At 43.0% G+C, this 15,117-nt stretch overlaps 1 protein-coding gene across 16 annotated transcripts in view; it reads right to left on the bottom strand.

The window, feature by feature from the left end:
- The window catches only part of Mast4 (microtubule associated serine/threonine kinase family member 4), a 575,239-nt gene that overhangs the window by 27,570 nt on the left and 532,552 nt on the right, over positions 1 to 15,117 (bottom strand). For all 16 annotated transcript variants that reach the window (XM_040729116.1, XM_040729119.1, XM_040729117.1 and 13 more), the window contains 5 exons: positions 12,576 to 12,784; positions 10,616 to 10,754; positions 8,627 to 8,759; positions 7,681 to 7,846; positions 5,732 to 5,833 (listed from right to left, as the gene is read on the bottom strand). In XM_040729116.1, coding sequence (XP_040585050.1) covers positions 5,732 to 5,833; positions 7,681 to 7,846; positions 8,627 to 8,759; positions 10,616 to 10,754; positions 12,576 to 12,784 — 749 coding nt within the window. The remainder of the gene's footprint in view (positions 1 to 5,731; positions 5,834 to 7,680; positions 7,847 to 8,626; positions 8,760 to 10,615; positions 10,755 to 12,575; positions 12,785 to 15,117) is intronic.

Below are 15,117 nucleotides of genomic sequence, written 5' to 3'. Positions count from 1 at the left end.
AAAATCACATTATACCGAACCTGGGGACATGGATACATGTTGGCCCAAAGCAGAATGGCTCATTACAAACCCAGAAAATCCTAACAAGGTGCAAAAATGTGCTTACGGCAAGATTCCTTGTGGAGGGGAGGTTAATAATGATGAATTTTTCCTAAGTATTCTATCATGGTTACCTTTCAGTTTTATCGGATTGCTCATTAACATAGGTAGGAATTAGATTCTGTGGTTTAGATCCTTCAGTAAGGAACTGACAAATCGGTTAGACATATTTACAGTTTGGCTAACAGAAATTAGTAACAACGGCTAAAGTTGAGACTTCTGTTTGCCAGATAATTGTGGTAGCACAGTTTGGTGAGAGGTATTTTTTGTTTGATGATTTTTATACAGAGGCTTTGAAGGGCAAGGCTCATCAAAAATGTATTTACAGCATCCCATTGAAAGAGAGGAAAGTAACAGGTAAGAGTAGAACCCCTTCCTACCCCAGCACACACCGTATAGTTGGGAAAGATAACAAAGACAGGAGCCTGAAGAGCACCAGGAAAAATGTCTTCCAAAGACCAACACAGAGGTCCATCTGATTGGCCTCTCTGTCAAGCTTTCTTTCAGGGGAGCAAGGGGGGGGGATAGATGCTTCCCTCTGTGGTTGTCACCCATCCCTCTCATCCTGTCTCCTCTGGGTGCAAAAGGGGCAGAAAGGGAAAGGCAAGGGAGACAGAAGATGGGCTGGGGATCTTGCCTGGGGCAGGCATGCTATTTGTAGTCCAGAGACACAGCTCTATGCCCATGGGCTGCCTCCTGCACAAGACACATATCCAGGTGTTCTGAAAACATTGTCATGGAGGGGAAAGAAAAGTGAGGTAACCACCCCAAGGGGGACAAGCGGCTGCTTTTCACAAAGCACAAGCGTCGGACTCTTCCAAGACCCTGTGCCGGATCTCTTCTCGGCTTCAAGCTCAATTCCAAACTGAGAACCCTCAGCCCCAGGGGCTTCCCAGCTGTAACCAGTGGGCCAGTTCTGGGCCAAGTACAGCGGTAGATGGAAAGACAGGGGAAACGAAGGGAGCACGACAAAGGAGGAGACCTCAACTCTCTCCCCACCCCAGTACCTTGGTTGTGCTTCTTACTGGCTGAAGGTCAAGAATTACCATATGACTGACAAACCCCAAATTCCTGTTAAACACTCTCTGCAAAAAGAAATACCTCCTTTGCTAGATATAGCTCAAAAAAGAAAAAAAAATATTGTAGCAGCAAACAAATCACACTTAAGGCCAAAATGCATGTCTTAAGCACTTGCACCCTATGATTTGAACCTTATTGTATCCCCTCTCATCCATAAATAATGCCTCTAGTAAGCCACCCTGTAATTTCATTCATAAAAGGCAATTCTTATAGAAAAATAAGCAAACCAGCTCATAGTTTCAGAACTTTACTTAATCTTTGAATCTGGTTATAAATTATAGCCCTTGAGCCTGTAACTTGCAGAGCCACAAAATCACAAAGCTATTGTTAGGACACCTGTATCTTTTTCTTAATGCCTACACCCTGGTTCTGCCTTTGAGTGGGCACTGTTCTTTCCTTAGTGAAACCCAACTTTGCTTTATGCTATCTTACCCTGAAATGCTTTGCTGCAGTGCAAGTGAGGATTCCATATTCATCTAAGCACTGAGCTCCTGTAGGATTTCCTTCGGTGACATCTTGCCCTGACAGTATTACATTCAATGCTGAAGTTACTGTGTTTCATCTACTTAAATAACAGAAAATACCCCTGGATAGGGTCGGCATTATCGACTCCAGTTTTAGATGGGGAAGCTAAAAAGAAAAGCAACAGAGCATGCTGGGCTGGCTCCCCCTGACAAGAAGAATAAGAAGGCTGCACCTAGGTCTGTCTGAAAATATATGCAGGCTCAGTTGCAGTGCCATGGCCTCACCTCTACACAAGGCATCCCGTGCTTTACTTGTTTTCTGCTTCACTCTTTCTCCTGCGTGAGTTTGAAATGGAACCACTCTTGCCTAGGCTGGGTAGCTGAGCCAGTTGGCAAGTCTATTCTATGGCACCCCGACATTCCATTCCAGCCCACTGTGCCCCTTGTTTCTCTTTTAGCCCCCAATAAATGCCTTGTTAAACACCTATCGGTTTTTATTTGGAGGCATAAAACACAAAGGCCAAGAGGGATTGCACATTTCCCTTTTCAACTCCCTCTCCATGGTGATGACCCTGAGGTCTAGTGCCAAGCCCTGATGAGTAACCCATCACAGGCATCTCGGGATGCTTAGCTCAGCCATGACTCCATTACCATAACCACCGATGCAGCTGCTACTCACGGGGCTGTGTCACTGACATTGCTCTGAAATTCTAGGCTATTTGTACCTATCAAATTTTCTAAGGTCAATGACTTGCATGGCACTTCCAGATGATACTGCTCCCACCCTCTCCCATCTACCCATCTATGGAACGCAAGCTGATGAGAACTCTGCTTTCTTTCTGTGGACAACGACAAGTGAGTCTCCCCCAATGAGTCACAGCCAAGGAGGATGTAGCTCACAGTATCTTCACACAGACCTTTCTGCCTTACCAGGAAGAGGTAGTTATCAGTAGGCTCTGTTTCCCATATACTCATGGAGGGATGAGAAAGAAAAGATTAAAGAAGAATAAACAGGGGGAGATGATCTCTGGGCTAAACTATAGGTGAGAAGTATTGTGAACCATATGCAGATTGCCCATGCATGCTAGAATGAGGGAAATGAAGGGGAAGAAACTGTCTTGATTGCCTGGTGTCCAGCTAGTTCCGTGTACTAGACCCCCACTTGAACATCATTGTGTTTAGTCCCTGCAATAATCCTGAGACATCTAATATTCCCATTTTTATACACTAGGAAACTGAGGTTGATGACAAGAAAGACACAACCCTAAGAGCTCGCAGTTGATACACACTTGATAGTCATATCTGAACGGCTTTAAGGTCAGTCAGCAAGCCAGGCCGCCACTCAACTCTCTCCAAGGTCAAGAGAATATATAGCCCGGTGTAGCACAAGGTTCTACACTGAAAGTTCTAGTTTGGCACTCCTGTACTCCCTTGAGTCCTCTCCTTTCCTGGAAGCCTCTTAAACATTCATTATGCTCTTTACAGCTCCCCCTTTTTTCTCAGAATCTCTAGTGGCTCAGGCAAATGTGCATTCGCACATTTTCATAGTGCACTGTCTTGCCCGCTAAATATTCGTTGAACACAAGATGCTGTCACTGGAAGCAGCATGGCAGGCCTGCAGGATCCGCAATATCATTCTCTAGGCCCTACTGGGACCCATCACATCAGCCCTGCTGGTTTGGCAATCACTTCTTGGCTGTTCTAAGGGCTTGAGTAGGACCTTTAAATGTTTCTTTTGGGTTTCTCCTAGGGAATTTGCTCTTCAAACTGTCAGAGACTGACAGTAGCAGTCAATGAGGAAATAAATGCACAGAGCAATAACTTGCAGCATAGGATATATACACAGGGACCTGCTGGTCCCAGTCTCTGGCCTGTCTTGGTAAGTTAAACCTAATCAAAGATCCCAGTATTCTCAGATAAGGGGGAGGGCAGAATATCAAGCAGAGAATCTCCAAACTGGCCCTTGGGGACTGCAGGGAAGGGGACTTTTGCACTTCCATTGGAGGGGTGTACCCATTCAGGGGCATTTTTCAGTCAACTCATGGGAGCCCTTCTTCTGGGTCAGTTGAGTGGGGAATCTAAATAGTTATTTGTGCTATCACAGGGCAACGTTGAAATGCAGCTGTTTCTCATATGTGGCAAAACCAAGTCAAAACCTTTCCTTAAGAAGCTGCCCCCTACACAGTCTTGACACCATTTCTTTGACAGCTACTCTTCTCTCTTGAACCATAGCGCAGATCTATCTGATGGCAAGTCACAGAAGGAGAGAAATAATGAGTTTGTTTGACAGTTTAGACACGTGGAAAAGCAGATAGGGTGGAAAGAAAGAAACTCATTTCAAGGAGTCCAGTGGGGCCCAAGGTAGTCACACCACCACACCCCATGGCCCCGCCCAAAAGAAAGGTATAGGCTCAACAGGCAGAGGACTGAATGCAGGACCACAAGTGCCACACCTGGTTCTAAGAATTGTTCCCAGGTGACCTCCTCATACCTCTCACTGATGCTTTATGGGAGAATGGGAAGGAAACCTACCCTTGACCACACAGCCAAAATGTGGATGCCAGCCATCTCACCCCAGTGTGTGCCCTTAACTTAGATCTTCCATGCCTTTCCAAGGGAACGCACACTCATTCCCTGAAAAGGGCAGTAAGGAAGAAGGAACTCCAGCCGGTGCCTCAGTTCAATAGCTATTTCCCAGGTCAGTCCACATTTAAGCCTTTCTGGATTTGCTAACAAGGGATCTGCAAAAATCTCTGTGGAAATGGCTAAAGCCTCCATATTTAGCCTACGTGGGCTATACAGTTTGTCATGACTACCGGACTCTGTTGTTGTAGTATGAAAGTTGTCACAGATGATACATCTCATGAAATGGCATTGCTGTGTTTCTGCTTCAAAAAAACTTTATTTATATGAACAGGGAACTGGACAGATTTGGCATACAGACCGTAGTTTTCTGGTCTCTGATTTAATGTATTATTATGAGCTCTAATGCAATGTAGTGAGTGATTTTTTTTTTAAATGAAACAGAGTCATGTAGCTCAGGCTGGCTCTGAATGTGCTATGTAGCCAAGGATGATCTTGTTCTCTTGATTCTTTTGGCACCACATCCCAAATGCTATGATTATAGGCTTGGGCATTGGGCCTGGCCTCAGCAGTCCCCGTGTGAACAAGAACAAATCCATAGAAATCTGTGGGTCATTGTGGAGAACACTGAAAATATTTGGAATCATCAAAAATGATTGTCATGGGGAAAAATGGGGGAGAAAATTATTGCTTCAGTCTTCACTGATATTTCTATTATAATGGAACAGAATGATCCCATCAAATCAACAATTTTCACTGATAAAACTACCAGTTACTATCTAGAGTGTATGCATTTACATTTAACATTTTTGTTTCACTAAGACAAATTCACCTAGGCAGACCTGATGCTATCCCATAATATATCTAAAGTGTATCTGCCCAGAATATAGGGGCGGGGAGGAGGAAGGAAGCATGTAACTGCTGGCTATAAACAGGGGGGAAATATCTGCAAAAACAAACGGACTATCGTGTCTCTCTTCCAAGGCAATGGTTTAATTCCCTTTCTTGGGTCATGGTTCTGAGCACCACGACAGGACAGCATGGCTCAGCCCCAGGCCCTCATTTCTAGCAATCAGTTGGAGAACTGATAACCTATTTCAAAGGCTATGGCTAGAAGCCTGCTGGGTCAAATCCTCATGGAATGTATGTTAGAGAACATAACCAAAAAGAGTGCTACATATCTGTTTCCAATTATTTATGATGCACACGTTTTTCAGGACTAGATTGGCACATGCCCTGGTGATGCATTTACTGAAGCAAATTCAGAGTTTCAGTTCTGCAAAACATAAAACAAAACCACCTACCCATCCTATTGTATGTGCTGTTCTAAATCTCACACACATGCACACACAGCCACCAAATAATATTGCTCTAATGTGTTGTAGCTATATCCTACATCAACTAACAGCTGTTGCCTACACAGAAAACATTCACAAAAGCCTCTGATTGCTCCAGCGAACATTATTTCTTGTATATTGGCAAAAGCATCACACATGCTCTCTAACCTGTTCCCAGCCTCTCCAGTGGGTTCTGCCTGAGAAGCAAGGTAATCAGATCCTGGGCATCTGGAGGAGGGGCCTCATCCTTTTCAGGCCAGTTGATTTCATCTGGAAGGAAGAAAAAGTTATCTGTAGCTTTCTTGCTCAAAGGGCAGTCTAGTTCCCCCCAGCCCAGACATCCCAAGAGGGGCTGTTAGAAATGCAAAGTCCTGGGCTCCATTCCGGGAACACTGAACCAAAACCTAGAATTTAAGATCTTCAGCTGACTTCTACATGGCCAAGTTTGGGCAGTATTATTTTACAAGGCATAAGCAGCATGGTTTTCTTCAAGGTTAAGATTAGACTGTTTTCACAAATAGAGCCTACCAATCACTTTTTTCATTGACAGAATGATCATTCACCCCCCCACCCCAATGATAGAAATGTCTCCTAACAAGTCACTCCTTCTGTTTATTAGGATTTAATAAAACAGAAATCGAACAGCTCCATGTCAAGTGCCTACCCACAGGGAACCATCCAAGTAAGATTTTTCTCACTGGCCTAAACCAAGAATTTGGTTCTGGCCACCCAGTTTTTAGCTCCAAGGAGTACAAGGTTCTTTTACAAAAAGTAATTATTTCTAGAGACAAAGGTAAAGTCCAAAATGTTAAGGCTGAAGAAGAGGAAAAACCCAAGGAAATCATAGTAATGGGAGTATTTAAAGGCTGTCAGAGATATCAGACTACATTCTTGCTCTAAAAGAGTTTGCCTGGAGATAGGTATGCGTGCTCGTGCGTATGGAAATGCAATAAAAACATGAGTTATTTTTGTGTATGCCTGCCTCTAGCTTCCTCTGCTGCAGTTTAAATCTGATTTGGAAAATAAAACATGAATATGCATCAGAGCCGTAAGGCATCAAGAACAAAGCCAGCATTTGCTGCTTGTGTTAATTAAACAGTTGATTCCCCTTGCCATTCAGGCCTTGGTCTGTCAGAAAACAGCCTAGTTATAAATCCATAAACAGCTCAGATATTGTAGAAAGGGCTTTTACACTGCAGGCAATTCAACAAATCTACTTTGTTCAAGTTTACAAATACGCCTGGCTTGCAAAGCCAATGTCAGAAAATAATAGTACGATTAAGGGATCTTCATGAGTAAAATAAATTCTCCCCTATTTCCATTGCTGGCTGGCATAAATGCAGTCCAGGCTGGACCAGAAGTGGTTGATGGAGATTTTGGAGAGGCCTGACAACCTTTCAGGTGGAGAAGCTGTTTTTGTCATCTATGCATTGGGGGTGGGGTGGTTCAATAGGGAGGGGAACAATGGCCCTATTTAATTATCATTTAGGTGTGCCACATGCTGCATGACAATAGTTAGGGTCAGCCTGCCGGTCAAGATCTAAAGGTTATTGAATTTTAAATGAAAGATGAACAGCTGCTATAGAAATAACATTACATATCACAACTACCAATGAAAGCATTAACAATCTGCGATTCAATTTACTGCCTTCCCATTCCCATTATTTATTATTTGGTAGACATTTGTTTTAGGGTTTATTACATTTTTGTTAATTTCTTCATTGTGCCATTAGCCATTTTTCCCATTTATGTAAATGTTACCCACATTAACCTTTTCTTCCCTGGTGCGACTTTCCTATTATGAAAATGAAGACCGGATAACAATGAAGGCATTTGTAAATCCCATACCAATTTGCTAGGGAAAAAAACAGTAGACCATTGAAAGTTGGACACACCACTAGCCCATTTCCAAATTCCATGTTAACAAAACTTCCTCAGATCAATCTCAACACACATCACTCTCTTGAGAACTTGAGAGTGTGTTACAGTAAGTGAGTTCTTCTAATTTGTTGGCTCAAATGTTTGATAAAGGTTAACATTTTAGTGACATACAACAGATTTACATTAAGTAGTTGTTTCCCAATAGTGGCTTAGAGATAACTCTTGATGATATTTACCACTGATGACTTGTCCAAATAGCTCTTCTGGAGTGTCCCCAAAGAAAGGCACACAACCAACCAGAAATTCATAGAGGATAATGCCCATGGCCCACCAGTCCACGGGCTTCCCATAGCCCTGTCTCAGAATCACCTCGGGGGCAATGTATTCAGGTGTACCACAGACCTAAAATGAAATTGCAATATTAGAATACTTAGAGTATTAGACATGAACTGAAATGAGCAAAATGACTAAACAATTATTATGTCTAAAATACACCTGCTCACCCACAGGGAAACACAGAACTCAAGAACAGACACTATGACAAGGAGCTTACACATATTACACTTAGTTTCAAATTGCAAACCTAATCTGTGCATAGCTTTATACAATACTAAACACTTTCTTATATTGAAAATAATAGTTCATGCTTAAGCTGTTACTATTAAAGGTAGTTCAATTGTTTATATGACCAAATGGATTCTAACTGTGGTTCTATCAGGAAGGCATGGCAGTAGAGATGGGTTTACCTTAAGTAACTTCACAATGAACAGATTGTGGGCACATGGTAATGAGGCATGCTTAAAAGGAAATGGGCCATAGCTTGGATTTTGCAGCTGAGATTGTGCAATGCATCATGAGTTTCACCAGTACTCTATTGAGACTCCTGAATTCCTTACAAAAACAGTTTTCCATTTGTCTCTCTCACCCTCTCACTTGTGCGCAATTAGACCGTTCATCTTGCTAATAGACCTTAATGCTAGGGGAGGAATGTAGCGGGAGCGGACAGTTCAAAGAGGCCCAGGGAGACAAATGGGAGCAGTTTGCACTTTATTAAATGCAAGGCTTATACAGACATCCAAACACCAGCACTAATGTAAAGATGACCTACACAGGTGGGTTCTGAATTCACTGGCTGCAGTGAGTTTTGTATCTCTCCACAGACACAGCAGCCTCCAAGCTTACCTGTTTATCCAGGAACTCTCGGGCATCCTTCTCAATGTGACCTTCATAGAGATTGGTGGTCATGCTCATCAGTCCCACCTTAGATAATCCAAAATCGGTCAGCTTTATGTGGCCCATGGAGGTGACCAACAGGCTAGGGAACGGAAGGACAAAGAGCACAGCAATCACTTTAAAGCAGGTGCAGCTGTTTGAAGTCTCCCTCTCCCCAAGCCCCTTCAGTCTGTAATACATCAACCATATTGCAAAATGAAGTCTGGTAAGAGAGGGAATCACACATCTGAGAGCTCAGGGCCGGAGCTAAGGCTCCACTGTCTTTGTTGGAGCACTCACATACAATATTATCATTTTTGCAACACTTAGAGACTCTAACCCTGAAGCATACAATGCTGATTCCTTTCTGTTCTCATACTGATTTCAGTCTATGAGCCATGCCACCCTGATTGTGTCTGATCTCAGATTTATTTTTAAAGTTACGTGTCCATGTATGTATATGGGGTGGTGGTGGTAAGTACACATGTGAATAAGGGTGTATGTGTGTATGGGGGTGGTGCCGGTTTGTGCACGTGTAAATGAGGGTACTTGTGTGTGTAGGGAGTGATGGTGGAATGTGCACATATACATGAGGGCACATGTGTGTGTATGGGGGTGGTAGTATATGCACATGTGAATGAGGGTGCATGTGTGTATGGGGGTGGTCATGGTATGTAAACATGTAAATGAGGGTGTGTGTGTATGGGGGTGGTCGTGGTATGTAAACATGTGAATGAGGTGCATGTGTGTATGGCAGGGTGGTATGTGCACATGTGAATGAGGGTGCCTATGGAGTCCAGAAGAGGGCATGAGAGCCCATAAAGCTAGAGAGAGAGGTGGGGCCGAGCCACCTAATGAGGGTGCTGGGAACCAGAAGCAGGTCCTCTGCAATATCAGTACTCTTAACCACCAAGCCACCTCTCCAGTTGCCTCTTTCCATTATCAGAATAAGAAAACAGAGAAGAAATAATCCAACAATCTTATAACACAGAAATTCAGGCAAGCAATCCATTTGTGACTAAAATGAGGCACGGATAAAAGAACCTGGACGGAAAAGCAAAGTTTTTCATATTTCAACTTCCAGCTTTGATATGAATTTCAACTGATTAAGCTCAAAGCTTGGATTTAATAACTCATGCAAAGAACTTATATTTAATGTACTAACATATTTCATTATAAGTAAAAAATACCCATTATAGCAACTAAAATATTAAGGTAACAGGAAATTTTAAAGAGCTACCAGAAGGAAAGCCAGGTGGTGATGATGCACACCTTTAATCCTAACCCCTTGGGAGGCAGAGGCAGGTGGATCTCTGTGAGTTTGGGGACAGACTGGTCCATATAGTGAGTTCCAGGACAGCCACAAATAAACAAGCAAACAAGGCTACTTGAAGGAATTATGCTAAGATTCTAATAGCTGTGTATGAAATTGTTCTTCCTTCTGATGAGGATATGCTAGTTTGTCACACACTTTTGAACACACTGAGAAGCATCTCTCATTACTGCCGAAAGCATGGAATAGCCATACATGATGTCAAGACGAACAGCTAGCCACCTGGGAAAAACTCTACCTGTATCTCTAATTGCAGCCCAAAATGAACTCCAAACTACCAAGGTATGAGTGAAATAGAATAACATATCATGTATATGGCCATGAGAAAGGTAAAGGGCATCTAAACATGATGCCAAATACCAAACGCTCCAGAAAATAGAACATCACTGTGCAAAGATTTACATGATAAAAAGGAAACTAGCTCCAGCTTTAGAGTCATTTCCCCCTAATTCTCATAAGTTCTCACTGTAAGCACTGAGGTCTTTCAAAAAATTTATAATTACCATTAAGTTACTACTAACATAACTCATTTTTATATTAGGAATTTTTGAAATGTGCAAGTAGCCTTATGAAGAAAATGTTCAACATTCTGTAAAAGAAGATATTTGTTTCATCAGTGCACGTACTTGTCTGGCTTCAAATCCCTGTGTACAATTCCATAATTATGCAGATACTCCAAGGCCAGGACTGTCTCAGCAAAGTACATCCTGGCCATATCAACTGGAAGAGGACCCATGTTCTTCATTAAGGTCGCACAGTCTCCCCCTGTAACACAAAGGAAGCAAACTTAGCAGGAACAGCACCAAGCAGTACTAACAAAGACTACAGTGTAGATCTCGGAACTTCAAAGGAAGAGAATCGCATTCCTAAGTGGAGGTTTGTCTAAGTCATCATGTTTCTAATTAGACTGTGGAGTGCAGAAAGCAGCTTGGCTCTGAAGTGAACTATGTTTTGAGGAACCTCTAGCATAATTCAGGATGATAGTACTAATTTATAACGTATCAGCATAAGACACAGATGCTAGAATTAGATTGCAGAGGTGGTATCTGACTGCATCTGAGCAGCTGAGAGCTCTTAGGCAAATTAATTTGGTATTCTTGGTTACTTCGATGCACTATCAGGCTAGACATAGCATCCTTTATAGGAGAGGTTCTCAACCTGTGGGTCTTGACCCCTTCGGGGGTCAAACAACCCTTTCACAGAGGTTGTATATCAGATGTCCTGCTAATCATACATTTACATTACGATTCATAACAGTGGCAAAATTATGAAGTGGCAATAAAATGATTTTATGGTTAGGGGGGTCACCACAACATGAAGAACAGTATTAAGGGGTCACAGCCTGAGGAAGGTTGAGAACCACTGCTTCATAGGAGTATCTGAGGTTCACTCTATGTACAGGAATGAGGACACAGCCTCATACATACCAAATGTGGTAGAGAGATACTATAAGAATAACCACAACACAGCCAGGCAGTGGTGGTGCACGCCTTTAATTCCAGCACTCGGGAGGCAGAGGCAGGTGGATCTCTGTGAGTTCGAGGCCAACCTGGTCTACAAAGCTACACAGAGAAACCCTGTCTCAAAAAACCCAAAAGAAAGAAAGAAAACAAGAATAACCATGACACAATAGTTTAGAAACAAACGACTATTGTGGTAGAAGAAGAGTGGGCGGGACACAGACAAATACGAACGGGGGCTCTATCTACCACTCAGTTCCCCCTTTCTTGGCTGTCAATCCACCTGTCTGCAAAGTAGGAAAGGTTTAAGTAAACATCTCGACTGTTTCTTGGAGATTTACAGTGAGGGCATTCTCTCTAAATAAAGACAACAGTCTAAACCACACTGAGTACTGGGGGGGGTTCGCGTGTCTGCTGAGCTAATTCGTTTTGCTAACTTTATGTCAACGATGATGTTGGATGGAAAGTCTCAGAAATTTAATGGAGGGGGGAAGGGAGGGAAAGAGAAATCAGATGACTTTGAGCATTTAAAATGCACACCACAAACTGTTGAGGCGGAGGCTAGGCATGGTAGGTGGAGCATGCCCTCCCCCACCCCCAAGTCCTAGCACTCAGAGACCAAGGCGGAAACATGAAGTCTGGGACCTGCTTGGCTGTCAAGAAGACTGTTTAAAAATAAGAAAGACAGGGCGTGAAGATTGGGAAGACTGGGAAGACTGGCTGGACTTTTAATTTCCTACCATAGGCTAAAAAGGATACATTTTAAATTCACCTTTTAAGAAGACTAATTACAATGAACACATTTTATGATGTGTGATAAAAGGAATAAAAATCCTATCACCCATATCCCAACTTTAATGACCGATTGTGGGGAGGCAGTTAGGATTAAAAGCTATTAAAAAAAGAAAACAAACCTTTTCCCAAATAACACTAATTTTCCCTTTGTTATAGTAGCAGGTATTTTTCTAAGCAATTATCGGGAGATAATGACTGGGAATTCAGCCATCTCATTGCTGGCTTCGTCAGCCCCTAGGTGGATATAGCTGTCATGTGGCACATACACGGCCTCAGCTGTAAGAATATCCGGGTATTTAGGCACTGTGCCGCGTGCGCGAGACCGACTTGCCTTCTACATACTCCATGACCATGCACAAGTGACGCCTTGTTTCAAAGGAGCAATACATGCTGACCACAAACGGGTTCTCTGCAAAGGTGAGGATGTCGCGCTCCACGAAGGCCTGCTGAATCTGGTTCCGGAGGATGAGGTTCTGTTTATTGATCTTCTTCATGGCAAACCTCTGCCGGGACTCTTTATGCCGAACAAAGTAGACCGCCCTGAAATGGAGTCAGGAGGACACAAGGTAAGGAAGCTCAGCGGTTGCACAAACCGCACAAGCCCCATGCGATGAGGCGTTCATAACAGCTCAAGCTAAGTTCCCACAGCTGTGCTGGTGACTTGGAAACCGCCCATTCCAGGCCAAAGTCCTTTTGGCTAGATTGACTTTCTACAAAACCCTTTTAATAAAGATCATACAGAAAGCCTCAGAGGGGACAGGCAGTCCCCAGAGCGAGCCATTTCCCAAGAGCTAGTGATGCTTTCAGTTTTTCCACAAACAAAACAAAATCCGATACGTAAGTCAGAACTGGGAAGAATGAACAAAATTACATACAGATCACGGGCGACATCCTTTTTAGCATTAGACATATGTTAGGCACGTTTTCTGGACTAACTAAAGCAGTAATTTTCTAAATGATACCCTTGGGATCTGCAAAGAGGACCACAGCTTCTTAGAGTCTCTAGTTTCCAATTGAGAGTAATTACTTCCCATGGACTCTCCAGATAAATGTGAAGTGTGTATGAGGATGTGTGAGATTGTTCTGCAATAAAGAGCAGCGTTATTTCCTCACTGCAGACTCCACATGCATACCCTTTGTGAACTACAGCACCAAGTACATTTCCCAACATAACCTGGGAGGGACAGCCAAGGGGCAATATGAATGCCCCCCCACAGTCGCCTGGCCAAGCTATGAAGCACCTTCACAGTATAAAATGACCAGACCAGGCCACACTCAGTCTCTGCTACAACCTGGCCCAGACACTAGCTAGAAAGACAGTGAAATCCCTAAGACCTAGGATGATCCGGAGAAAGGAGTACTTAGGGGTAGGAGTCCTAAAAATCCCCATTAGGAAACAAGCAACATGGAAAAGGCCTAGGATGGCCCCCTTCCTCACTAAGTCACTCCACTCGTTTTCACAGAAGGACAGATTTGAGCTTCCAAGAAGGCAATGATCAAATAAGTGATCCCTTAAAGGGCCACGAAGCCTATAACAGGTTGTACACGCTGTCCTGAGACCAAAGGAATTGCTCAAGCAAGTAGTAATTTATCTAAAAAGCCACTGATCATGGTAAACATACATAATTGGCATGCCTTCTAAAACAAAGAGCTATGTGAACTTTGATGTGTTTCCCACTAGCTAGCTCAGTATCTCTGAACAATGAATAGCTGGCTGCATTCCCTACTGAACCACAAGCTCAGGGCACGGACATAAGTCTCTGTATACTCAAATCTGGTTTAATTCATATCAGTGTTTTCACTTAAGTGTTCCGCTATCAATTGCCTTTCTTTTCAACCTGTGTTTCTATTTTCATCATATCCCTGTCTGGTCTTTGTCCATAATGTCACACATTTATACTTCTCTCTCTATTATCTTTAGCTTTGCTCCCTTTTCTTCATTTATTTGGGCTTCTAGTTTTTGAAAAGTTCACTATATAGTACAAAGAAAGATCTCTTCATGACACTCCTCAAAATAACTCCATGAGCATCCTGGCACTTTGGTTCTCGCTGTAAAACAAAACCACATGAGAGTCAGCCAGTTGTATATCATTTGTACATGCTAAGTTACAGGTCTTCTTTGGGATGCCTCGAGGCTGGGTTCCTACAGGCTGTGTTGATTCCTTCACCTGTTCTGTTGGTTAGAAATTAATTCAAGCACATGGGAAGAAGCTGGAAGATCAGGCCTGCACAGTTGTCTTTGGTTACGCAGCAAATCTGAGGCTACATATGACTCTGTTTCAAGAAAGATTAGCTAATGCAGATAAATAAACCAACTGTTAGGATTTGAATGTTAAATGTTCCCCAGAGATTAGTGTTTGAACACCTGGTCCCCAGAAGGTGGTGGTGTGTGGGAAGGATGTGGAGCCTTTAGAAAAACCTAGCAAGGAGAAAAGGGGGTGGCTGGGTGGAAGGGGGGGTGGTGTCTGCTTCCTGGTTTCAGCAAGATGTAACATGTGTGCTGCAAATTGCCACCAATATGGAAGGGGTTCTAGTACCCCATGCCTCTCCCCTCACAATGGACTGAGCCTCTCAGCAACAAGAACAAATCCTTCCTCCCTTAGGTATACTCCTCGTCATGTCTTTGATCTCAGTAGAAGACAAGTAACTAGTAACTAGCCGATGAGATGTAACCATGACAACGAGAAGCTCTGTTGCTAATAAGTGTTTTGTAAGGCTTCAATAAATGCAGATGAGTCAATACAATTCCTGTTGGTTTTAGTGGGAGTGAACTTTCCAAAAGCTGACAAGACATTTAGAGGCCAATATTCAGACTGCCTCAAATTTCAGCTTCCCTCAGCTTCCCCTTTAACTTCGGGAAACAGAGACCATGG

The sequence above is a fragment of the Mesocricetus auratus genome, unplaced genomic scaffold, assembly GCF_017639785.1.
Source record: "Mesocricetus auratus isolate SY011 unplaced genomic scaffold, BCM_Maur_2.0 Super-Scaffold_100020, whole genome shotgun sequence".
Classification (NCBI taxonomy): Eukaryota; Metazoa; Chordata; class Mammalia; order Rodentia; family Cricetidae; genus Mesocricetus; species Mesocricetus auratus.
The sequence above is the reverse complement of the archived record's forward strand: the minus strand, read 5'-3'. Positions and strand labels throughout refer to the sequence as shown.